A 25,264-nucleotide genomic window follows, 5' to 3' on the forward strand; every position below is an offset into this window, starting at 1 on the left:
AATACCATAAAATGGTACATGATGATGGAATTACAGAAAAAATAAATAAATCGGACTGTGCTTCACTTTAAATGATGTACAAATTTAATATAAAAAATATTACAAATGAGACATATCTAATACATAAATGCCTCCTACCACAGGGCCCTTGTGGGGAGGTATGATATTTGAATACAAAGCATATATTAAAAATTTTTAAAATATAGCTACCGCTATCCCAATATATTGCAAACCAACATAGTGTACTTTTGTGCGGTACACTCCGTTCTCATGTGATTTAGAACAGTTCACAAAGTGATATAGTTACCAACTCCTAAGGGTAGTTTTGGCTGGACGTCCGAGAGATGAATATGTGAGGGCTGTGTCCAGTGCTAGCGTGCGCATACGGTGACGGGCCCGGATGCTACAGGCCAAAAAAGGTCACCGGTCACGGAGTAATTGCAGGCTCGATGGTAGATGTAGTGGAGGCTGTGTCCAGCTCTGGCATGCGCTTGCGGTGACGGGCCCGGTTGCCGCAGGCCGAAGAGAAGTCACCGGTCACGGAGTGGCTCCGGAGGTGGAAATGTACTCGGAGATAAATGGATCTTGCTCCGGAAACAAGGAAAGGAAAGCCTCGTGGAAGATCTCTCGGCGTCTGGTGGAATGGCGGATGAATTACAGCCAGGTGTAAAATCAGCAGATGATGGAGTTGTGTCGGAGGTAAGTGATGGCGGTTTGTGGATTGCGGTGGTCATGCGGTAAATATTTCTTTCTCTAGACGCGTTTCAGGGTACTTTATATATGACCCTTTCCTCAGTAGAGATATCTTTAACAGTGAAGCTCAAAGTCCTTTTATACATGTTACCTGTCTAATTGTTACAGGTGTGTTTCTGTTTAGATCTTCCGCAAATAGCGGAATGGAACGGGAAACATGGGGTTGTTTCATCTTGATAAAGCAGTGTTCACATTTAGAATCAGTATGTATGCGTTCTTATTTAAATATAGTATTATATATATTGTAAACATTGGAATGGTACATATAGCACACAGTAAGATGTACAGATAGATCTTACAGATATACAGATAAATCTTCTGACTTTCAGCCTTAGACATTTTAACAATGAAGCTGTCTCCTCTCCAATCTTTCTTAATAGTTTGTAAGCCTGTGTAGAAGAAGGTAGTAATTTCTTTATTATGAAATTTTTCAAAATGGGCTGATAAAGGGTGTTTTAGGTTTCCATTTTTTATGTTTGTTAAGTGTTCAGCAATTCTAGTCTTTAATGGTCTTTTTGTTCTCCCAATGTATTGTTTCATACATCCACACTGTATCAAATATAGTACTCCACTTGTATGGCACGAAATGTGTTCTTTAATGATCCATTTAAAGTCAGTAGTACATGATGAAATTTCTGTCGTTTTTTTAGGGCCCTTCACTTTCATACAGTTGGGGCATATTCCACATCTAAAAAAGCCTTTTGTGTTTAGCCACGTCTCAGACATATTATGAATTTTTATGGGTGGTTTTATACTTGGTGCAATCGTTATCCCCAAATTGGGGGCCTTTTTATATACAATGGGGGCTCGGTCTGGCAGCAATCCTCCTATATCCTTATCTTGTTTAACCATATACCAGTGCTTATTGATGATTTGTTCAATTTTTTTATATTCATAATTATAAGGTAAAATTAATTTAATTGAATGTTCAGTGGATATAGTGTCATTATCTTTTGGTGTAAAAAATGTGGTTCTATCTAGAAGTTTAACATGATTAAGGGACTGGGTTAAAAGTGTGTAGACCAATAGTCTAGTAGACCAATATGACCAATCCCCGGAATATCTTAAACAACAAGAATATTTATGTAAAAAATTGGATAGATTAGAAGAAGAAATTATCAGTAGAAAAACAAAAAAACTCTTATGGCAAACCACGATTAAACCTTCTAGATCAGCCACATCAGAGAAAGTAACCACTTACAATATCAACACTCAGAACAGATATGCCCCTTTGACAGATAAAAAACATTTTTTTGGGGAAGAACACCCTCAGACCAATCTCAATTACACACAAAACCCATCTCCATACACCAGAAAGAAATATCCTCCTTATACCAACCATCACCAATCTCACTACACTTATCAAACACAACACTACTCCCCCAAGTGGAGAAAATACCCACAATCTCCATACAGACACAATCAGTACCAAACACACCGACAACAACCAACAGGACCAACACAGAGAACACAGACAGTAACAGTGGAGATGCATCCCATACCTGGGAAAAACCACATAGAACCAATTGCAACACCGAACCCCCCCCAAAAAAAGAGGACACGAAGAAAATTTAGAACTAGAAAATCTATCACAACCACCTCAGAAAATAGGAAAGACACATCCACACCAATAGACAATGTTATTATTAATTTAAGCAACCATACTCTAACTCCTGCCCAGACTAAATTGTTGAATAAGGGCTTAAAATTTGCTCCATCTTATCCTTTAAAAAAATTCGACACGTATGTCGGTCTTGAAAAATTTATTAGAACTATTTGTTTAAAAAAATACTTCATTAAACACCCTTTTCAATATGAATCCAAACCTACGGAATTTGTACACACGAATCTTAAACCACAATCTTGGTTCTATCCAAAAAATATGATGAGTCCAGATATTGTGACTTTTAAAAATCTAGTAGAAAAAGATATTAGACAACTAAAATACAGCCACAAACAAAAATCTAATATCAATTTTGCAGAAAAGAAAGCAATTCAAGAACTACAGGCCAATAATGAAATCACAATACGTCCCGCCGACAAGGAAGGAGGTATTGTGATTTTAAATACAAAAGACTATATAAACGAATGTCAAAGACAGTTGAATGATGGTACGACATATAAAAAATTAACAAAGGATCCCACTGCAGAATACAGTGCTCAATTATTAAATATCTGTAAAAAAGCTTTAGAGGAAGATATCCTCAATGATAACGAATATAAATTCATCTTGAGCACTCATGAGAGACTTCCTGTTTTTTACTGTCTACCCAAGACACATAAGAGCTTAATTAGCCCTCCGGGTAGACCTATCATATCTGGGATTGGGTCTATGACTTCAAACCTGTCCCAATATGTAGACAAATTTTTACAAGATATAGTACAAAGTACCAAATCTTATATTAAAGATACCACCCAAATTGTCAAAATTATTGAATCATTTAACTGGTCTGATAATCATATTTTAGCCACTCTGGATGTATCATCTCTCTATACAAATATACGCCACAATTTAGGTCTGGCAGCAACTCAGAAATTTTTACTCAAACACAATCACAAACCCCCACAGATTGAATTTATCCTCACAGCTATTAATTTCATTCTTACTCACAATTATTTCTACTTTAATGGTGATTATTTTTTACAGTTAATCGGTACCGCGATGGGCACCAGATTTGCGCCAAGTTATGCTAATTTGTTTATGGCATCTTGGGAAGAGGATACCATCACCCCCCACCTTGGCGCAAATCTGGTGCTCTGGAGACGTTATATCGATGATATTATTTTAATTTGGGATGGGTCCATCACAGATTTAGAATTATTTATTAATAATTTAAACACTAATAGTCACTTTCTCAACTTTACCTCACACATTAGCACACAATCTATCACCTTTCTTGACTTAGAGATCAAAGTGAGTCCGGATAAAACTAGATTAAATTGCAATACTTATAAGAAACCTACTACGAAAAACAGTTATATCGACTATACAAGTTGCCACCTGTCTAGTTGGCTTACAAATATCCCTAAAGGACAGTTTCGCCGTTTAAAACGTAACTGTACATCGAACAATACTTTTTTGGAAGAAGCAGAAGATATGACTTCTCTTTTCAAAGACAAAAATTATCCGGACACACTTTTAACCCAGTCCCTTAATCATGTTAAACTTCTAGATAGAACCACATTTTTTACACCAAAAGATAATGACACTATATCCACTGAACATTCAATTAAATTAATTTTACCTTATAATTATGAATATAAAAAAATTGAACAAATCATCAATAAGCACTGGTATATGGTTAAACAAGATAAGGATATAGGAGGATTGCTGCCAGACCGAGCCCCCATTGTATATAAAAAGGCCCCCAATTTGGGGATAACGATTGCACCAAGTATAAAACCACCCATAAAAATTCATAATATGTCTGAGACGTGGCTAAACACAAAAGGCTTTTTTAGATGTGGAATATGCCCCAACTGTATGAAAGTGAAGGGCCCTAAAAAAACGACAGAAATTTCATCATGTACTACTGACTTTAAATGGATCATTAAAGAACACATTTCGTGCCATACAAGTGGAGTACTATATTTGATACAGTGTGGATGTATGAAACAATACATTGGGAGAACAAAAAGACCATTAAAGACTAGAATTGCTGAACACTTAACAAACATAAAAAATGGAAACCTAAAACACCCTTTATCAGCCCATTTTGAAAAATTTCATAATAAAGAAATTACTACCTTCTTCTACACAGGCTTACAAACTATTAAGAAAGATTGGAGAGGAGACAGCTTCATTGTTAAAATGTCTAAGGCTGAAAGTCAGAAGATTTATGAATTTAATTCTCTAGAGCCGAATGGCCTGAACTCGAATTTTGAACTTTTTGGATTTCTGTAGAGTGTGTCCCGCTCTCCCCATGGAGGCTCCCCTTTTCTACTTGGGGGCCCCCATGGAGGGGTCGGACCCACTCTATCTTTGTTCTGCGTGACTGGCCATCCTTCAACCTTCCTGTACACTAATTATTTTCATGTAAATCTATAGCATTTTATTTTACTTATGCACCTATTTTATATTTATTTTACATCCTTTTATTTATTACCCCCTTTTTTATTTTTTTGTATTTTTCTATTTTATTTCTAATCTTATTTTCATTTTCATTTATTTCTACTTCTATATTTTATTTTTTATATTATTATCATCCTTATTTTTACATTTATTATTCTATTATATTTTTATTTATTTATTTTTTATTTTTATATTTATTATTATTATTTTTATTTATTTTTATTTTTGTCAATATCTCTATCTCAGTATTATACACTCTATCTGTACATCTTACTGTGTGCTATATGTACCATTCCAATGTTTACAATATATATAATACTATATTTAAATAAGAACGCATACATACTGATTCTAAATGTGAACACTGCTTTATCAAGATGAAACAACCCCATGTTTCCCGTTCCATTCCGCTATTTGCGGAAGATCTAAACAGAAACACACCTGTAACAATTAGACAGGTAACATGTATAAAAGGACTTTGAGCTTCACTGTTAAAGATATCTCTACTGAGGAAAGGGTCATATATAAAGTACCCTGAAACGCGTCTAGAGAAAGAAATATTTACCGCATGACCACCGCAATCCACAAACCGCCATCACTTACCTCCGACACAACTCCATCATCTGCTGATTTTACACCTGGCTGTAATTCATCCGCCATTCCACCAGACGCCGAGAGATCTTCCACGAGGCTTTCCTTTCCTTGTTTCCGGAGCAAGATCCATCTATCTCCGAGTACATTTCCACCTCCGGAGCCACTCCGTGACCGGTGACTTCTCTTCGGCCTGCGGCAACCGGGCCCGTCACCGCAAGCGCATGCCAGCGCTGGACACAGCCTCCACTACATCTACCATCGAGCCTGCAATTACTCCGTGACCGGTGACCTTTTTTGGCCTGTAGCATCCGGGCCCGTCACCGTATGCGCACGCTAGCACTGGACACAGCCCTCACATATTCATCTCTCGGACGTCCAGCCAAAACTACCCTTAGGAGTTGGTAACTATATCACTTTGTGAGCTGTTCTAAATCACATGAGAACGGAGTGTACCGCACAAAAGTACACTATGTCGGTTTGCAATATATTGGGATAGCGGTAGAACGTAATTCACATGCTATATTTTAAAATTTTTTAATATATGCTTTGTATTCAAATATCATACCTCCCCACAAGGGCCCTGTGGTAGGAGGCATTTATGTATTAGATATGTCTCATTTGTAATATTTTTTATATTAAATTTGTACATCATTTAAAGTGAAGCACAGTCCGATTTATTTATTTTTTCTGTAATTCCATCATCATGTACCATTTTATGGTATTAGTCTAGAGGCATTTGGTACCCCCCCTTTTTTTTCCTCATTTACAAATCTATTTAACTTTCTGGCACCAGTTGATTTAAAAGAAAATGTTTTACAGTAAAGTACCCCTTTAATGATTTGCACCGTTTTCTGTGTTTTGGATCTACTAATGGTTTTGTTAAAAAACTGAATAAAATACTATATGTAAACCCAGCCTTTGCCCTTTATATACGGTAAGAACAACACCAGCAACAGATTTTATCAAAAATATTTTACATTATCAGGCCTATGGTGATTTTATTACTGAAATGTTTAGCCATATGATAAAAAAAAAAAAAAAAACATTTTATTTAATGATGTATTTTTGTGCAGAATACAGGGCTTGGTACTGTGATCTGCAAGGTTACAGCAGAAGACTATGACAATGACAGATTCCTCCCAGTTATGTTTTCAATTCAAGAGGTAAAAGTTAAATGATGTTATTCTGCTTTTGTATGACTCCTCCAAGACTCTATTCTAAATGTAAATGTGTTTCCCTATTTTGATTATCTTTTATATAATTGATCAGAGACTATTAGGATTCTATAGCAGCAATAAGATTTATTTAGCACATAGCATGTTAGAATGAAGGTTACCACTATTAGTTTTTTTATGCAGTTTTTGAAGTCAAAGCCTGAAATGGATCAAAAATTGAAAATATATATTGCGTTACTCACATGGCAATATAAGGAAAATATGGCACTCACGTATATTCATGTATAGAAACGCATTGGACACTGAATATACATGAGGGCCATCTTTTCCCTATATTGCATGTGGATAAAGTCGCTTCTGGATTTAGCACCACAGTGAAACAGTGAAGCTGGGATTGAATGGTGTGGAGCTGCGGGGTATGTTCTTATTTGCACAGAGGCAATGCCGACTTGCTACTCCTGATGAACATTATATATTGAGTTAAGACAACCCTTTTCCTCTATTTAAAACAATACTTGGAATTTAAATTAAAATATGCAGGTTGAAGTACACCCTGCATCATCATTTTTGTCCTATGACCCTGTGAGGCCATAAATGGGGTGAAACATGTTGAGAAAGCACTAGAGATGTTTGCCTGCATTCTAAAGTGCTATCTTACAGCATTTTTATGTTCCTTCCCCTAAATACGTTTTTCCAGAGTTATATCACTGTATATAAATCTGGAATGAAGGGAAAGATTTGAAAACTTAATAGGGGCGCATTAAAATAAATACTACAAACTGCTGACTAGTCATAGAAGCCATATTAATATGATAAATCGGAGTTAAAGCAAACATCTGAAAGAAATCGTTTCACTTTCATTTTAGACACTGCAATCAACTTTGATCGTGGCATCTAAAGGGTTAATGCCTGGCATTGGCCTGATCGGCGATGCCTGGCATTAACCGTGGGTGCTGGCTACTGATAGCTCGTGAGCACACTTAAAACATTGGTAACAGGAGCAGGGAGGACAGATACGCCCTTGGTCCTTATAGGGGTACTCCGACCCTAGACATCTTATCCCCTATCCAAAGTGTTCTCAAAGAAATTGGCCACTATGCATGGTAGACTGAAATTCCATCACGCAGAATCTGGTCTGTATAAAAGAAAAATCTGCTCAAAAAAATGGCAAGCTTTTTCTGTAAACATGTGAAGGCAGTCATGTGGAGTAGGCAGTGATCAAACTGTAGAAAGAAGAAATAGTTATCTTTTGATACACAGGCCTTGAAACATAATTTACTGTATGTGCTAAGACATACATTGTTCTAGTCCTATGTCATTGCACTTGTGTCTTTTTTCAACCTTACTACCTGAAATCAGGAGTCTGATAGGTAGTTACAAATCACCTCTGGGAAAAGAATAAGTCGCTCTCCTCCAGAAGGAAAAAAGCTGGCCCTCTAATGCAACCTATTAGAGGTAGCAGATTGGCAGTCTTCTCAAAGATTTGTTACCCCCTCAGACCTACATCTGTGGTGAGGGTGTGATGAGGGCAGATGGAATTACTCTAGGGGCAGATGGCATTTACCCCTTGTGTTTGTGATGCCAGGGCATGGTTTATCCTCTACCCCAACTGAAGACAGCCTCCATACAGTGACCCCTGGGTCCCCCTGCACCTGTTCCTTTGTATATCTGCTTCTATGCTTGTTATATAGAGTATTGTATATAAAATGTGTTATGCCTTTAAGACGTGTTGTCATGTGATTGGGGGCTGGGGCTAACGGGGCGGTAGCCCTGGGTCTCAATCTTATAAGGGTCTCTGGCTACCACTGTTCTTTTTTTTTTTTTTTTATTGCCACTGCTGCTTTAAGACAGTGATTTTTTTTGTGAGGTAGGGTTATATGTTTTTAAAATATTTTTTTTTCTACCTGGCTGTTAGCAAATAAAGGGGGAACATCATGCATTTTTTTTAACCCCTTAGGGACATGCACGGTAAATGTTGGCTTCTGGGAAATAAATGTGGCTTCTGGGAAATAACATGATGCTCCCGGCGCCTGTCAGCCCCGCTGTTCTCCCACCCTCCGTGCATAGCTACAGTCTCAGAAGATTTCAGCTTTCAGGCTCAGCTAGGCACGGAGAGTGGAAGAACAGCATCTCTTCCCGTCAGACTTTACTCGCTGCAGCGTACATTTACAGTGCATGTCCATAAGGGGTTAAAAAAATGCATGATGTTCCCCCTTTATTTGCTAACAGCCAGGTAGAAAAAAAAAATATTTAAAAAATATATAACCCTACCTCACAAAAAAAATGTAATTCGTCACCTTTTCCCAATAAAAAAATTTAAAAATATAATAAAAATAAAAAACCACTATATATCTGGTATTGCCACATGCATAAATGTCCAATCTTTGAATTTATTCCCACGCAGTGAACGGAGTAAACTTAAAAGAATTCCAAACGTCAAAATGTAGGATTTATGATCATATCACATTAACCAGTGCTCTAAGAGGTATTTCCAAAATTTTAAATGATTTCCTATCCACATGATAGGGGATATCTAGGTGATCAGTAAGGTCTGCGTGCTGGGACACCCACTGATCACCAGAATGGAGGAGTAATGTCCTTGATAATGCTTCAAGCATTCTCTTAGGAGCGTGTCTGAGGACATGGTTAGGCTGTGTCTGAAGGTGTGGTTAGGGGGCGTGGCTGGACTATGGGCTCTAGCCCTGGGTCTTTTGGAGACCTAGCAACGCCCCTGTTACCCACTCATGTCAACTAGAGTAAATGATAAAATTCTGGTTGTCTGCTAATGCTGCTTAGCTGAACCTAGTAGCTCAATAATTTTTTTACTAAGTTTGGTATTGTATAAATATCTTTCTAGGAAGCTACCCTAATGGTGTTCAAAACAGACAAAAGGATATAAAGCTATGCCAGCAGTCCGCTCATACTTACCATGCTCTATGTCATTATGCTTTAGGCTACTAGATAATATTATGCTATCATCATGCACTCTGTGATTTCTATTTTCCCCTGATGAAATCGTAACAGGTGTCTCGACCTCATATCCCGTCCTCATATCCCGACCTCCTATCCCATCCTCCTATCTCGACCTCATATCCGGTCCTCATATTCCGACCTCATATCCCATCCTCATATTCCGACCTCCTATCCTGACCTCCTATCTCGACCTCATAGCCCGACCTCATAGCCCAACCCCATATCCCGACTGCATATCCCGACCCCATATTCTGACCCCATATCCCATCCCGTCTTTGTGAGATGGGGAGTGGCTTGCAAGCCGGACTGACACATTCACCAGGAGATGCAGAGCGGAGCTTGTGGAGTAAGGTACTGGAAGTCCCATTTACTTGCATGGGACTTGAAACAAAAACCCATCTTTTATATAATGGTGTAGGTAAGCGTTAATTTAACTATCACATATTTTTATTTATTTATTTTATTTATTTGACATATAAGTAATATGTGTACCAGGTATTAATTAAATATCTCCAGCCGTACGGAAGTTATGTAGGAACATACATTTCCCGTTGATTTGCATGGGACTTTAAACAAAAACCCCGACCCTCACAAATGGGCATAGTTAAGGGTTAAATTAACTATCCTATATTTTAAGTGGACATATAAGTAACATGTGACCAAGTGTTATCAAAATATCTCCAGCCGTTTGGAAGGTATGCTGGAACATATGTTTCCCATAGACTTGTATGGGACTTTAAACAAAAACACTGACCATGGCAAACGGGGTGGGTAAGGGTTAAATCACCTATCCTATGTTTCTTGTTGACATATAAGCAACATGTTTCATGTTAATATCTTTAGCTGTTTGGATGTGATGCTGGAACATGCACATACATACATACACACATTGAGTTTTATATATATATATATATATATAGATACTAGCTAAGTAACCGGCATTGCCCAGTTTTTCCTTCCTAATACTTTTTGGGGAGGTAAACCAACAACGGAAGAAGCTTTTGACTTCATATCCCGTCCTCATATATTGTTGTCATATCTCGACCCCATATCCTGTCCTTATATCTCAACCTCATATCCCGTACTCATTTCCCGACCTCCTATCCCATCCTCCTATCCCGACCTCGTATCCTGATCTCATATCCCGTCCACATATGCCGTCCTCATATTCTGACTTCCTATCCCATACTCCTATCTCGACCTCCTATCTCGACCTCATATCCCGTCCTCATATTCCGTACTCATATCCCAACCTCATATCCCGTCCTCATATCCCATCCTCATATCCCGTCCTCATATCCCATCCTCATATCCCGACCTCATTTACCGTCCTCATATCCCGTCCTCATATCCCGACCTCATATCCCATCCTCATATCCCATCCTCATATCCCTTCCTCACATCCCGTCTTCATATCCCGACCTCATATACTGTCCTTATATCCCATCCTTATATCCCATCCTCATATCCCTTCCTCACATCCCGTCTTCATATCCCGACCTCATATACTGTCCTTATATCCCATCCTCATATCCTGACCTCCTATCCCGTCCCCATATCTCAACCTCATATCCCGTCCTCCCATCCTGTCCTCATATCCCGACCTCCTATCTCGACCTCATATCTTGTCCTCATATTCTGTCCTCATATCCCAACCTCATATCTCGACCTCCTATCCCAATCTCTTATCTCGACCACCTATCCCGACCTCCTATCCCAACCTTCTATCCCGACCTCATATCCTGATCTCATATCCCGTCCACATATGCCGTCCTCATATTCTGACTTCCTATCCCATACTCCTATCTCGACCTCATATCCCGTCCTCATATTCCGTACTCATATCCCAACCTCATATCCCGTCCTCATATCCCATCCTCATATCCCGTCCTCATATCCCATTCTCATATCCCGACCTCATTTCCCGTCCTCATATCCCGTCCTCATATCCCGACCTCATATCCCATCCTCATATCCCTTCCTCACATCCCGTCTTCATATCCCGACCTCATATACTGTCCTTATATCCCATCCTCACATCCTGACCTCATATCCCATCCTCATATCATGTCCTCATATCCTGTGCTTATGTCCCATCCTCATATCCTGTCCTCAGGTGGGACTGATTTGTGATGAAGATATTGTAAGCTGAAAATAGAAGGGGACGTGGCTTTGTGGGACTGGGCGTGATTTGCAAGCCAGACTGATGCACAAAAAGGGTAGAGAATTAAAGGGGTTGGGCTTAAAATGTGGGCGTGTCTTTGTGAGATGGGGTGTGGCTCTAAAGCCGGATTGAAACAGAGCGGAGCTTGTGGAGTAAGGTACTGGAAGTCCCATATACTTGCATGGGACTTGAAACAAAAACCTATCTTTTATAAAGGAGTGTAGGTAATGATTAATTTAACTATCATATCTTTTTATTTGACATATAATTAATATGTGTACCAGGTATTATTGAAATATCTCCAGCCATACGGAAGTTATGTAGGAACATACATTTCCCATTGATTTGCATGGGACTGACCCAAAAACCCTGACCCTCACAAATGGGGGTAGTTAAGGGTTAAATTAACTATCCTATATTTTAAGTGGACATATAAATAACATGTGACCAAGTATTATTGAAATATCTCCAGCCGTTTGGAAGTTATGCAGTAACATATATTTCCCATAGACTTGTATGGGACTTTATACAAAAACCCCAACCCTGGCAAATGGGGGTGAGTAAGGGTTAAATCACCTATCCTCTGTTTGTTGTTGACATATTAGTAACGTGTGCCAAGTTTCATGTTAATATCTTTAGCCGTTTGGACGTGATGCTGGAACATACACACACACACACACACACACACACACATACACACACACACACACACACACACACACACACATTGGCCCTCATTTACTATTGCAAACCCAACATGTTTTGTCGGGTTGTGTGCCAGATTCTGTCGCTTTGCGACAGAAACCCTGTCTGCGCCCGAATTTGCGTCAGAATTGAGAAAACCCCGACTAACTCTCCATTTTGCTAAGAAAACCCAAAAAAGGGGCATGGCCACTGGGAAAAGGGGGCGTGGTCTCCAAAAAGGCGTGTGCTCCCGACATTTTCTCAAAAACCCAATATATTTACTAAGGTTTCCACGTAAAATGTGGTGGATTTCAGCTGAGGAAAACCAGACAGATCAGAGCATGTGTAAAAAAAGCAAAGTGTAGGGAAAGTGGAAAATGTAGGGAAACCTTAGTAAATACCGTGGAAAATAAATTGTAGGGAATTAAAACCCTCAAAGAAACCTACACTCCACTCTTAGTAAACAAGGGCCATTGAGTTTTATATATATATATATATATATATATATATATATATATATATATATATATATATATAGATTATAGTTCGGGCATCTGTTGGTTAGCACAAGTTTTACTGTTGGCATAATATTATCACAAGTTTCACTGGTGGCATACTATTGTATATACTCCTGGTTTTGGCAGGAGTATGTGTGACTATTGTGGCATTGTGTTTTTTTTTTTTTTTTTAAATAGCATATCCCCTTGATATCACCTTATCTATTGTACACATAAAGATAGCTTTCCCATCGATAGCTATCTTTAGGAAAAATGTAACACCCAATGGTGGTCCCCCTAGAGCCTTATGGTGTACTAGGGAGGGGTAGGTTCAAGTTTGGGGCTGCCCTTTTAAAGGTGATTACCTTGTCAAGGTTTATGGTCCACTTCGTCTTTATATAGAATAGCACTAGGTGTCTCAGGATCCTAGTTTTCTGCTCACTTCTTAAGCCCCATACATACTTGGAATTTTTGTACAGTGTTCAGATATTGGCTTAACTTCCATGCCAGTGTTTTTTTGTGTAAGGTCATGGTAACTGCAATATTGTTTGAATAGTATTTTTGTTACCAAAGTGTGATAAGAATTTTGTAGGGCAAATTATTGACTAATCATTTGTATAGATCAGGTTAAAAGTGATTTTAGAGGTGGTGATTTGATGTCATGTTTGTTTTAAATTTGGTGTATTTTTATACAATATATTAATAAATGTTAGGTTTTGGGGTTTTCACTGGGAACTTTACCAGCATGGTGAGCCCTCTCATTCATGGTCCTCAGTATGACTCCCCTATCATTCCTTGTCCCCAGCATTACTCCTTCCCTGATTTATAGTCCCAAGCAAGGCTACCACTCTAATCCCTGATCCCCAGCCTGGCTCACCATCTCATACCTGGTCCTTGGCATGGCTTCCCATCGTATTCCTGCTCCACAACTAGGCTCCCATCTCATGCTTAGTCTACAGCATTTCTCTCCATCTCATTCCTGGTTTCCAACACTGTCTTGGTCCCTAGCATGGTTTACGATCTCATTCTTGGTTTCAGACATGGCTCCCCAGCTTATTCCTAGTCCACAGCATGGCTCCCCATCACATTTATGATCTCCCTATGGCTCCCCGATTCTCCTTTATTGCTTAGTTTTCAGAATGGCTTCCCATTTTATTCCTAGTCCCAAGCATGGCTTCCCAACTCATTCATGGTCCAATATATGGCTTCACATCTTATTCCTTGTCCACGGCATGGCTCCCTATCCCATTCCAAGTCAATCCAATGGCTCCCCATCTTATTACTTGTCCACAGTATGGCCTATCTCTTTCTGGTCCCATGCAGGTTTCTTTTATTTCTGGTCTCCTTAAATCTTTCAATGAGTCAAGCATGACTCCCTATCTATGTCCTGGTCCTATTTATGCTTCCAGCATGGCATCCAATCTTATTTCTGCTTCTTACCATGGGTCCCCATTTCATTCTTGATTCCCAGAATGTTTCTCCACCTCATTCCTAGTCTCCAGCATGGCCTCAAATCTCATTATTGGTTCTCAGCATGGCTCCCCATCTCATTCCTTTCCCCAGTATTGTGCGGACCGCACCACAATGCAGATAGTTCAAGGAAAGGAATGTCCACATAGCATCTCCCTGAAGAGCTTGAAGGGAAAAAACAGTCACAGAAAAAAGTAGGTGGGAGGGGCAGTTTTTGGACAATTCAACACTACCTATTAATATGCTCTATATTATGCTTGTTTTCTAGGTTATACCAAGTTCGGACACTGACCTATTCTACATTAGTGCCAAAGAGGACCCAGATTTCAAAATTGCTTATATTAAACTGAATGGTACTTTGGACTTCAACGAAAAAAGCACCTTTTACCAGTTAATTATAAATGCAACGGTAATGCTCTTATAGATGACAGCTTCTTACATTTCGATCTCTTCTCATGTTTATACCTTTATTTAACTGCTAAATATGGTGGGTGGAATTTATTAAGATACAGATTTTAGTGCATACCGCTTTGTTTTTTTTTTTTTTTTGAGTGGGGCTTTACTGTATGGGACCTTCCAAGGTACAGGAGCCATAAATTATAGATAAAATATATGTCTGCTCATATCTAGTAGAGATTTAAGGTTGTGACACATGGATGTGTTAAATTAATTAAGAGGTGTACGTCTATTTATGACTGGAGTATGTCATGCCAGTCTAAGTAATCTCCCTGACTTTTTTTCTGAGACTGAGAATGCATTTTCTTGTCCTTTTCTTGTCCTATAAACTTACAGGACCAGGGAGGACTGTTGCATAATACTACCATATATCAAAGTACTATAGCGTATGTGTCCGTAAGAGTGAGGGACGTTCCAGATTTGGATCCAGAATTTATTGGTGCACCTTATATGGCTTCCGTTTTAGAACATGCTCCATTGGTAAGTACTATCCTGTAATGCAGAATGCCAAGAAAGCTAAACTTATTTTGTCACTTTTTAACATATAATGAGACCCTTATAGAGAGAAGGATATTCAAGCAAATGTTCCCCATGGTTCCGGGGTGCTGATTATTATTGGTGGCAGTAAACCATTTCCGTATTTAGTATTTACTGTAGGTCAGTATTTTGCATATTTTTTTGTAGGCCAAAACCAGGAATGTGGTTGCCACATGCAGATCCCACCATGGTTACATATGTAGTTAAAGGTCACACAGTTTTGCTGGCAGAATTGCAGTATTTTAAAAGCTGTAGATAAGAATTGTCCTCTGACCAAAAAACAGGACCACCAAGATGCTGACCATAGGGAGGAAAGACCGCTGTGGGGATGTTACTGATGATCCGCTAGCAATGATGACTACAGTATATCCAATAGATCCCAAATTGATCACTAGAACCCTAAATTTGCCAGCCACTAAATTGCAAAATAAAACATAACTTTTATTATAGTGCTTTATATAATTAAAAATCATCTGGCCCACATTTACTCAATTAATACAAATGGACCAGGAGAGTGATTATTAACACCTTAAAGGTTCAAGGTGCATGGCTTTAAAGGGGTACTCCGCCCCTAGACATCTTATCCTCTATCCAAAGGATAGGGCATAAGATGTCTGATCGTGGGGGGGTCCCGCCGCTGGGGACTCACTGCTGCACTCAGTGTTCGTTTAGAGCATCGGGTGCAGTGCCGGAGGCTCATGATGTCACAGCAACGCCCCGCTCACAATGTCACAGCAACGCACCCTCAATGCAAGTCTATTGGTGGGGGCATGACGAATGTCATGCCCCCTCCCAAAGACTTGCATTGAGGGGGCGTGGCCGTGACGTCACAAGCGGGGTGTGACCGTACCCCTTTAATAATCACTCCCTTCATCTCAGTGTACTAATTGAGTGAGGGTGGACTGCAGCCATACCGCTCATGGTGGAAACAGTGGGCGAGTGTTCTCAAAACTTGTGTAGAGGAAATGTTGTCCAACACTATAATAAAATACTGTACATTTTATTTTGAAATTTAGTGTATAGTAAATTTTGTGTTTTTAGTGATCACCTTGTGATCTATTGTATATAATTTTAACCCTCCATCCATAGGTTTATTTTTTGTTTTACACTAGCAATTATACACTCAGCAGAGTCTGAACAAGTAAGATGCTAATTTATTTAGAATATAGGCACAACATGTTTTAAAGGCGCTCTGGTCCATCTTCCATCACCATTGTGGTCTTTCTCCCATACGGTCAGCACCTTGGTGGTCCTGTTTTCTGGTCAGAGGCCAATTCTGACCTACAGCTTTTACATTCCTGTGACCAGGAGAGCCATGTCACCCTGGGTAGAGGACCTGGCTGTGACCGGTTCATTATATTGTAAGGCTGTTTTTAATTATTCTGCCCTCCAGCCCAATGCAATAAGGTGAACAGATCGGACTAATATCTGGTTTGTCTGCCCTTCTATCTGCGGTACACATGCAGGGACTGCTTCTTTTTGTTTTTTCTTGTTACACTAGAACTGCAGTGGCCACTACATTTGGACTTGGTTTCTTCCACATGCAGCACTTGCAAAGTAAGAACCCAAAATGCAGATGAATAAGCTAAGTCTGTCTCAAGTCCCACACATATGAATAATATGTTTGCAAAATGGACCAATCACAATTAGACTTTTTAGCCAATTAAAGTTAATGGGTAACATTTGGGCGTCCCATTTTTATAGGTTGTCGACATGCTGCGGACGCATAGCCTGGCATGTGCACCAAAATGTCGTGTTGCATGGGACATAGTTTTAACTTTAGTTGCAGCAGTCAAAATACCATTAAAAAATTACAGAAAATTGCATTTTTTTTAACATAAAGAAATGTCAGTGGTGTAAAGATTACTGCACTACTGATCACCTTTTGGCTTCCTCCATGTAGGACACACATAAATCAAGTACTTGGTTTAGTATATCAGGCATGGTTTGAGTAGTAAATGCATCCAAACAACTTAGATTTATTGAGATTATAACAACCACAGAAAGCTCATATTTACTGCAAAGTCTTTTTATACAGGGCCAGAGTGTATTGAAAGTATCTGCTGTTGATGTTGACAGGGGAATCGGAGATGTAATCCAATATTACATTGAAAGTAAGTATGTAATCTCTGGACGGCACACATTATATACACCAATCATGACATTAAAAACACATTCCTAAGGGTGCTTCTGACCGTATATCATTGTATCTATCCTCTTTTTTTTTTTTTAAGAAAAAAATTGGAGCCAGATGTGGGCCTCCTGTTTAAGATAGTGGTCAGAGATACTAGAGGCAACCCCCAGCTTAGCAGTTTTAGAGGGTCATAGGCTCCGCCATTTGTACTTACTTTAAGTATTTAGGACATCACATAGGTCTTCGCTCTGTTCCTAGATATCTGTGTTGTGGGGCTGAGGGTGTGCACATTCTCCATCTGATGGGGTACCGTCCTGTTTGGCATTTTTGGGGGGTGTTTTTTCCAAGAAAAACCAAGTGGAATCCCAGCATAATAGCCAAATACTTGATCTAGAAAACAGACAATGGGGACTCAAGCTATATTTAAAAAAATTAAGTAACCAATGCTACTCGGCGTAATAGAACAGGAACAGTACCAAAGAGACAAAGAAAAAGCCATTATAGTGCACACCCAATAATGCAGAAAATCTGAAAACTGTTTGGTCTATTGGACAATATTCAAGTTAAATACAAGACACTACAATAAAAAATGTAAACGCTTAGAGAAAAGGAGCATGAAAAATCACCTGGGAGCTCTAAGAGCATATACCATAAGCACACATATATTCAGTGGATAACTATTATAATGGCATATTCATCTCCTACCCTCCAACAAGCAAAAAAGTCAGACTGAGAATCAAGCACATAATAGTGTCCCTTCTACAAGGTGGACTAATGCAATATAAAGTACAAAATGTATTATATAGCACTAAATAAGTGCCCACCTGAAGACACCAAGGCCAGGTTCACACTATGGAATTTCCGAGCGGAATTCCGTTTTAAAATTCTGCTAGGAAATTCCGGTGCAGCAGAGTCCTATTGCAGGAAATGGGATTCCGTTGCACAGTGCTCACTGCAGAGTTTTCTAAATAAACTTTGCACGCTCTCACTGGAATCCCACGTGTTCCCTCGCCATTGTAACTTGTTCAGAAGTATTCCACAGAGAAGCATTGTTTTTTTGCAATACCATGTCAGTTGGCATCTTCTGGTGGACACTTATTTAGTACCAATACCATACATTGTGTATTTCATATTGCATTAGTCCACCTTGTAGACGAGAGATTATTTGCTTGGATTCTCTGTCTGACTTTTTTGCTTGTTGGAGGCTAGGAGATGCATATGCCATAATACTTGTTATCCATTGAATGTATGTGTGCACCTTATGGTAGAGCTCTTAGAGCTTCCATCTGATTTTTCATATTCAGTCATGCTGATTGTATGCTTGCACTGCTGTATGTGATGTGGCACCTTTTATGGTATTTTATTGTTGTACTGAGAGTCTTGTCTCGGGGTTTGCATAACCTCTAAAGGAATCCTGTGACACCAAATGTTGTCAGCAGATCCTTTAAAGAAGCCCTTTGGGTTTGTCTGCTTTTCTCCATATTATGCACTCTCACATCACTACTCCACTCCTCCTCACCCAGATCTGTATACTGCTGCTATCTTTATAAGATCATGATATATACTAAATATACATATTTACTGAGGCTGTGTTCACACGTCGCATTTCTTGTTGTGATTTTTCTATTTTTGCCAGGATTCTTCCAAGATCATGGCAAAAAGGCTTCTACTTTAATCTACTGCAATCGTGCAATTGTGCAAATCCCTGTAAGAAATTAAGTAAAAATTCTGCGTGAAAACACAGCCTAAAGAATTCAAATTTTCATAAACCAACTCATAAATTGTGACTATAGTTGAAATCACTTTCCCCTTGTGGCAATATTTCACACACACACACACACACACACACACAAAAAAAAAAGCACTTTGAATAAGGAAAACACATCAAAACTGCACATAATGTGAACTGACCTCAACCCTCTCATGAGTCTAATAAGTTCACCTGGCTGATAAGATGACCAGGTGAAGTAATCAAAAGCCACACCCTCAACCAGAGGTTCATGGGAAATGCAAGCAGCATTATTAAGTCAACTTAACGGGGTACTCCACTGGAAATCATTTTCTTTTAAATCAACTGGGGACAGAAAGTAAAAAACAGATTTGTAAATTACTTCTATTTAAAAATCCCAATCCTTCCAGTACTTATCAGCTGCTGTATAATACACAGGAAGTTCTTTTATTTTTTAATTTAATTTCAGTCTGACCACAGTGCTCTCTGCTGACACCTTTGTCCATTTTAGGAATTGTCCAGAGTAGGAGCAAATCCCCATAACAAACCTCACTGGCTCTGCACAGTTCCTGACATGGACAGAGGTGTCATCAGAGAGCACTTGTGGTCATGCAGAAAGGAAATTCAAAAAGAAAAGTTTAGTTTACAATGAAATCTGCAGCAGAAAATCCTGTGCATCAAATCCTGCTCATCAAATTTGCGTACATGTAAACGTACCCTAATGTGGAATTGAAATTAGAAATGCATAAAAGTCCATGCCTGTCCAAACAGTTAAAAAAGGATTGGACTGGTATTTCCACCACATAGAAGCACTATTAGGGTATGTTCACATTACGTAATTCCCGCAGAATTTCCACCCCGGTAGAAGCACTATTAGGGTATGTTCAAACTATGTTTTCCGACGTTGAAATTGTTCCGCGCAAAGAAAGAACATGTTCATTCTTTGCGTGGAAGTCCGCGAATACTGCATAGCCGTCAATGATGACGGCGCAGTGCCGCGTGGTCCTAACGCCGAAGTATTGGAATGGAATGGAATCTCCACTCCAGAATTCTGCGAGCTGTGTTTCCGTTCATATTCCGTGGTGTGAACATACCCTTATGCATGCATCTCATGTGACAAGTGTCTAATCCTAGTGTCTAATCAGAGCACACCTGTTGTCATTCACTTATCTGTCTGATGAGACATCATGTGACTTAAGGATTTCTATTAAAGACTTAGGAGTTAAAAAAAAACACAGAAAAACTGCAGATTCACATTTAAATCCACATATGTTTGGCATTATTTTCTTCCCATAGAAGTTGGCAAACTTTCCTGAATAAATGCCAAACCCTCAACTAACCATGAGCCTTAAACAGGTGAAAAAACATACATATGAGTCTGGAGTTTCATACTTCACTATTGACTTTTGGGTAATGTAGCTTATGTGGTGGAAATACCAGTCCAAATACCAGTCCAACAACTTGCAACTTAAAAGGGTACACCGCCGGAATTTTTTTTTTTTATCACATGGTGCCAGAAGGTTAAACAGATTTGTAAATTAATTCTGTGACAATTTTTTTTAACTTATCCAGTACTTATCAGCTGCTGTATGCTCCACAGGAAATTATTTTCTTTTTTTGTATTTCCTTTCTGTCTGACAACAGTGCTCTCTGCTGACACCTCTGTCCATGTCAGGAACTGTCCAGAGCAGGATAGGTTTACTATGGGGATTTGCTCCTTCTCTGGACAGTTCCTAAAATGGACAGAGGTGTCAGCAGAGAGCACTGTGGTCAGGCTGAAAGGAAATTCAAAAAGAAAATAACATCCTGTGGAGCATACAGCAGTTTAACTTTCTGGCACCAGTTGATAAAAAAAAAAAAAAAAATTCAGTGCAGTACCCTTTTAAATATGTATTTGTTTTTGATTATATAGTGTCGGCATGGGATTCCAGGGCTAGTTGAGGGTAGGTTTATTTTTTCAACTATTTCCAGTTCTGATGTGTGTTTTGAAACCTTTCTGTCATGACCAGTATCAACTTTCTTTTGTAGCTCACTTTTAAAGAGAATTACACCCTTTTTTTACAGTTTCTCGATATACCCTCCGGTTCAGAGTTGTTTGACAAATTAGGGAATGGTGAGATGGGCATAAACTTAATTTTAATAAAAGTAGTGACTATCAGGTAATTGGTACAAGTGCACTGTCAGGGGGTTACATTAAAGGGGTAATCCTGTGGAAAACAAATGTTTATAAATCAACTGGTGCCAGAAAGTTACAACTTAATCTTAATCCTTCCAGTACTTATCAGCTGCTGTATACTACAGAGAAAGTTGTGTAGTTCTTTCCAGTCTGACCACAGTGCTCTCTACTGACTCCTCTGTCTGTGTCAGACACTGTCCTGAGCAGGAGAGGTTTGCTCTGGAGATTTGCTGCTACTCTGGACAGTTCCTGACACAGACAGAGGTGTCAGCAGAGAGCACTGTGGTCAGGCTGGAAAGAACTACACAACTTTATAAAAAACACATCCTTAGATACATAATTTTGATTTTTTAACTCACTATTTTAACCTTCTTTTTATTTGCAGGTTCTCCTAAGTCTCATCTCTTTCACATAAATGGCATGAGTGGTGAAATCCATGTAGCAGGTGACATAGATCGTGAAGTTCTGTTGGAAGATGGGGAACAGGTTATATTACAGGTGGTGGTGAGTATGAAAAATGATGCACACACACTCATTGTCCTTCAAACACCTTACCTTCACTGATGAGCTGATTGAAGGGGCCTCTTTACTTTTACCAGACATCTTGTAGTGGTTGTGCCTGGCACTGCAGCCCTATGCCATTCAGTTGAATAGGTGGTTGTGCCAGCTGGGATGAGCAGTAAACTAAGATTGCACAATTAAGTTTCTATTATTTTAGTATTCCAGTACCTGTTCTACTGCTAATGAATGAATATGATTGTTGTATGGTAGTAGTTTAGTTACAATGAGGGACATTTACAAAGATTGGTGTGAGTTATGAACTTGTTTAGAGCACAAATGTTGCGAAAAAGTGGCGGACATGCACCAAATTTATCAAATGGCGCATAGACTTTGATGAATCCCCATAGAACTGTTCTACTACATTCTGGTTAAATGTCGCAGAGAAGTTGCGATCGTGCGACAATTGTATCAAATGTCTCACAGACCTTAATATAATTGTCGCATAGAGGCATTTCGATAGGGCAGGGTTGACCTGTGATAACTTCTTAATCTGGCCGTGCGACATTTGTGCGACATTTCACAAAAGGTCACGCATGATAAATCAGTGACAACTGGACAAAGTGCTCTAAATAAGAACACTTTATGGTAATGAAATGTAAACATTCTAAAGAAAATGTCGCACAAACTGTTGCACGGGGCCAGCCTGCTACTTTTCGTTTGACAAATTTAGACGAAAAAAGGATCCCTCAATGGAAGGGATTTATCAAGCCTGTCTATTTCCCGCATCATTTATATGATTTACACCAAGTGTGTAAATCCAGTCTATTGTGCACCTAATTTATGAACAGACGCACAGCACTTGATAAATCTTGCGCACGGACTTCACGCCTCTAGTTTAGAGCTTTCGCCTCAAAAGTCACCGCCGTTTCTGCATCTACGAGAGAACGGAGATGAGGCAGGTAGGGACCCTCACCATGCAATCAGATGTTTGGGATGCCTCGATTTCAAAGCGGAAGTCCATAACAGCACGACTGAGCTACCGGGATACTTTGGTTTTGACTTTAGACACGGCAATCAATGATGACCGCCGCGTCTAAGGGGTTAATGCCGGGCATCACCGCCATCGGTGATGTCCAGCAATAGAGACTGGTCCCGGTGGCAGATCCTCGTCAGAAAAGGGGGGCGGGAGGAGGACAGGTACGAACGCAGTAACAGAAAAGGGTTAAATAAAGCAAAAAGTCTAGGATATGATTTTGAGTGTAAATTAGGTGGTGGAACAAAGAAAAAAATTAATTATGGCTCACAAATCTACATTTTTAAACTATGAATTACTGGTGGATGGCACAATTTGGCAGCAGCATTATTAGATTTAAAAGCGGTAACACAAGGGAGGTAAGGTTTCATCATGGTCTAAGAATTCGGCGTACTTTCGCGCAATGCGACTTTTTGCGGAAAAGACACCTTAATAAATTACGGACCACTGCATTTTTTAAAATCTATTACAGACAAGGAAGCTTCATACATCTAAAAAAACTCTATTTAAAAAGTCGCAATAATATAGACTGCGACTTTCCATGCAAAAAATTTCGATGGGAAAAAACAGTCTATATCACTTGATAAATCCCCCCCAATGTGTTTAAATCCTTATGGGTACTGTGAGTCAGAACATAAAGTATATTACTTGTTATGTGCAAATCATACATGCTGTCATGATCACACCCTATCGGTCCAGCCAAGACGCTAGAGAGAGTGTGATGGTGCAAGGGTTAAAGCCGCCAGACCTCTGGGTATCCACTACAAGTCCCAGCAAGTCACCAAATTAACCCTTAGATAAACGTGTTTCCACCAGAGCTGCCTTCAGAAAGGTGAGCTCATATATTTAGAGATCAAAGACCAGAGGTGATTAATTAAACATTTAATCTGATAAAAGGTATCACAGTGCTATGCATAAAAATTAACAAATGACATACAGTTATAAGAACATATATAAGAGTTTAGCAATCAAGTTCAGAAAAGTAAAAATGAAGTTCTTACAGCGTAATAGTATAGTAGTCCATGAGAGGGAGTCTCCAGCTGTTCTTTGGATGGTCTTGTCAGCTTGGGGCACAGATCTTAACAACTGACTCTAGCATTGTTACATATTATATATCTCCTTTTTGGAGGGACTCCATTCCCCCCTCCCCTCTGGTCCCACCGGGGGGGGGGGGGGGGGGGGGCATCTCTTATCTCATATATGGGACCAGAGACCCCTTACATCCTGCTACTTCAATGAAAACTCCTGACTTCAAAAGAGGAAACCAGCAGACAGGCCCCAATTGACTACAATACACAAAAACAAAGGATACACCGTCTGAATGACCCCTCACCCATGTCCTGGATAAAACAGTACACACAGTACAATTATAATACACATATATGATTTAATACTCAGGCCTGGGCCTGACACTTTAGATGGGGACAGGGAGATCTTGCCTTTCCAGGCTGATAGACCTGTCTCCTTTACTCCTCTATTTCTCTTCTTGATGCATTCCCAGGCAAAGATGGCACTGAAGGGGCCTAGTACCTGATTAAGCTGCCTTTCTCTCTCATGGGCCCCAAGCATGCCTTTGGAAAGGGACTCCCAGTACAAGATATCATTTTCCCAATATACCCCATGCCCATCTGTGTTAACACCTGTATGTTCAGCACGTTGTCTCAGCCCTTCAAGGGAAGGGTCACTGCGCAGAGCTCCCCGGAAATGCTCATTTCCCTCCTCCTCCTTAAGCTCACAGGATTGGGACATATCGCTCACTGCTGATCCCTCATCCTTCTTAGGCTCACAGGATTGGGACATAAAACTCACTGCTGATCCCTCATCCTTCTTAGGCTCACAGGATTGGGACATAAAGCTCACTGCTGATCCCTCATCCTTCTTAGGCTCACAGATTGGGACATAAAGCTCACTGCTGATCCCTCATCCTTCTTAGGCTCACAGGATTGGGACATAAAGCTCACTGCTGATCCCTCATCCTTCTTAGGCTCACAGGATTGGGACATAAAGCTCACTGCTGATGCCTCATCCTTCCTAGGCTCACAGGATTGGGACATAAAGCTCACTGCTGATCCCTCATCCTTCTTAGACTCACAGGATTGGGACATAAAGCTCACTGCTTATCCCTCATCCTTCTTAGGCTCACAGGATTGGGACATATTGCTCACTGCTGATCCCTCATCCTTCTTAGGCTCACAGGATTGGGACATAAAGCTCACTGCTGATCCCTCATCCTTAAATGTCACCAGGGGCACACCAACCCCTCCCCCTAGCCCATCTCCACTAGGGTTTGGCATTGGCAATGCATTGTCACCACAT

The 25,264-nt window shown here is 39.7% G+C and overlaps 1 protein-coding gene across 6 annotated transcripts in view; it reads left to right on the forward strand.

Moving 5' to 3' along the window:
• CDHR2 (cadherin related family member 2) overlaps window positions 1–25,264 on the forward strand; it is a 231,215-nt gene that overhangs the window by 106,436 nt on the left and 99,515 nt on the right. For all 6 annotated transcript variants that reach the window (XM_056574710.1, XM_056574708.1, XM_056574711.1 and 3 more), the window contains exons 7-11: window positions 6,493–6,582; window positions 14,651–14,791; window positions 15,175–15,318; window positions 17,414–17,489; window positions 21,800–21,918. In XM_056574710.1, the coding sequence (XP_056430685.1) occupies window positions 6,493–6,582; window positions 14,651–14,791; window positions 15,175–15,318; window positions 17,414–17,489; window positions 21,800–21,918 (570 nt within the window). The remainder of the gene's footprint in view (window positions 1–6,492; window positions 6,583–14,650; window positions 14,792–15,174; window positions 15,319–17,413; window positions 17,490–21,799; window positions 21,919–25,264) is intronic.

Source organism: Hyla sarda, chromosome 4 (genome assembly GCF_029499605.1).
Source record: "Hyla sarda isolate aHylSar1 chromosome 4, aHylSar1.hap1, whole genome shotgun sequence".
In the NCBI taxonomy this organism is placed as follows: Eukaryota; Metazoa; Chordata; class Amphibia; order Anura; family Hylidae; genus Hyla; species Hyla sarda.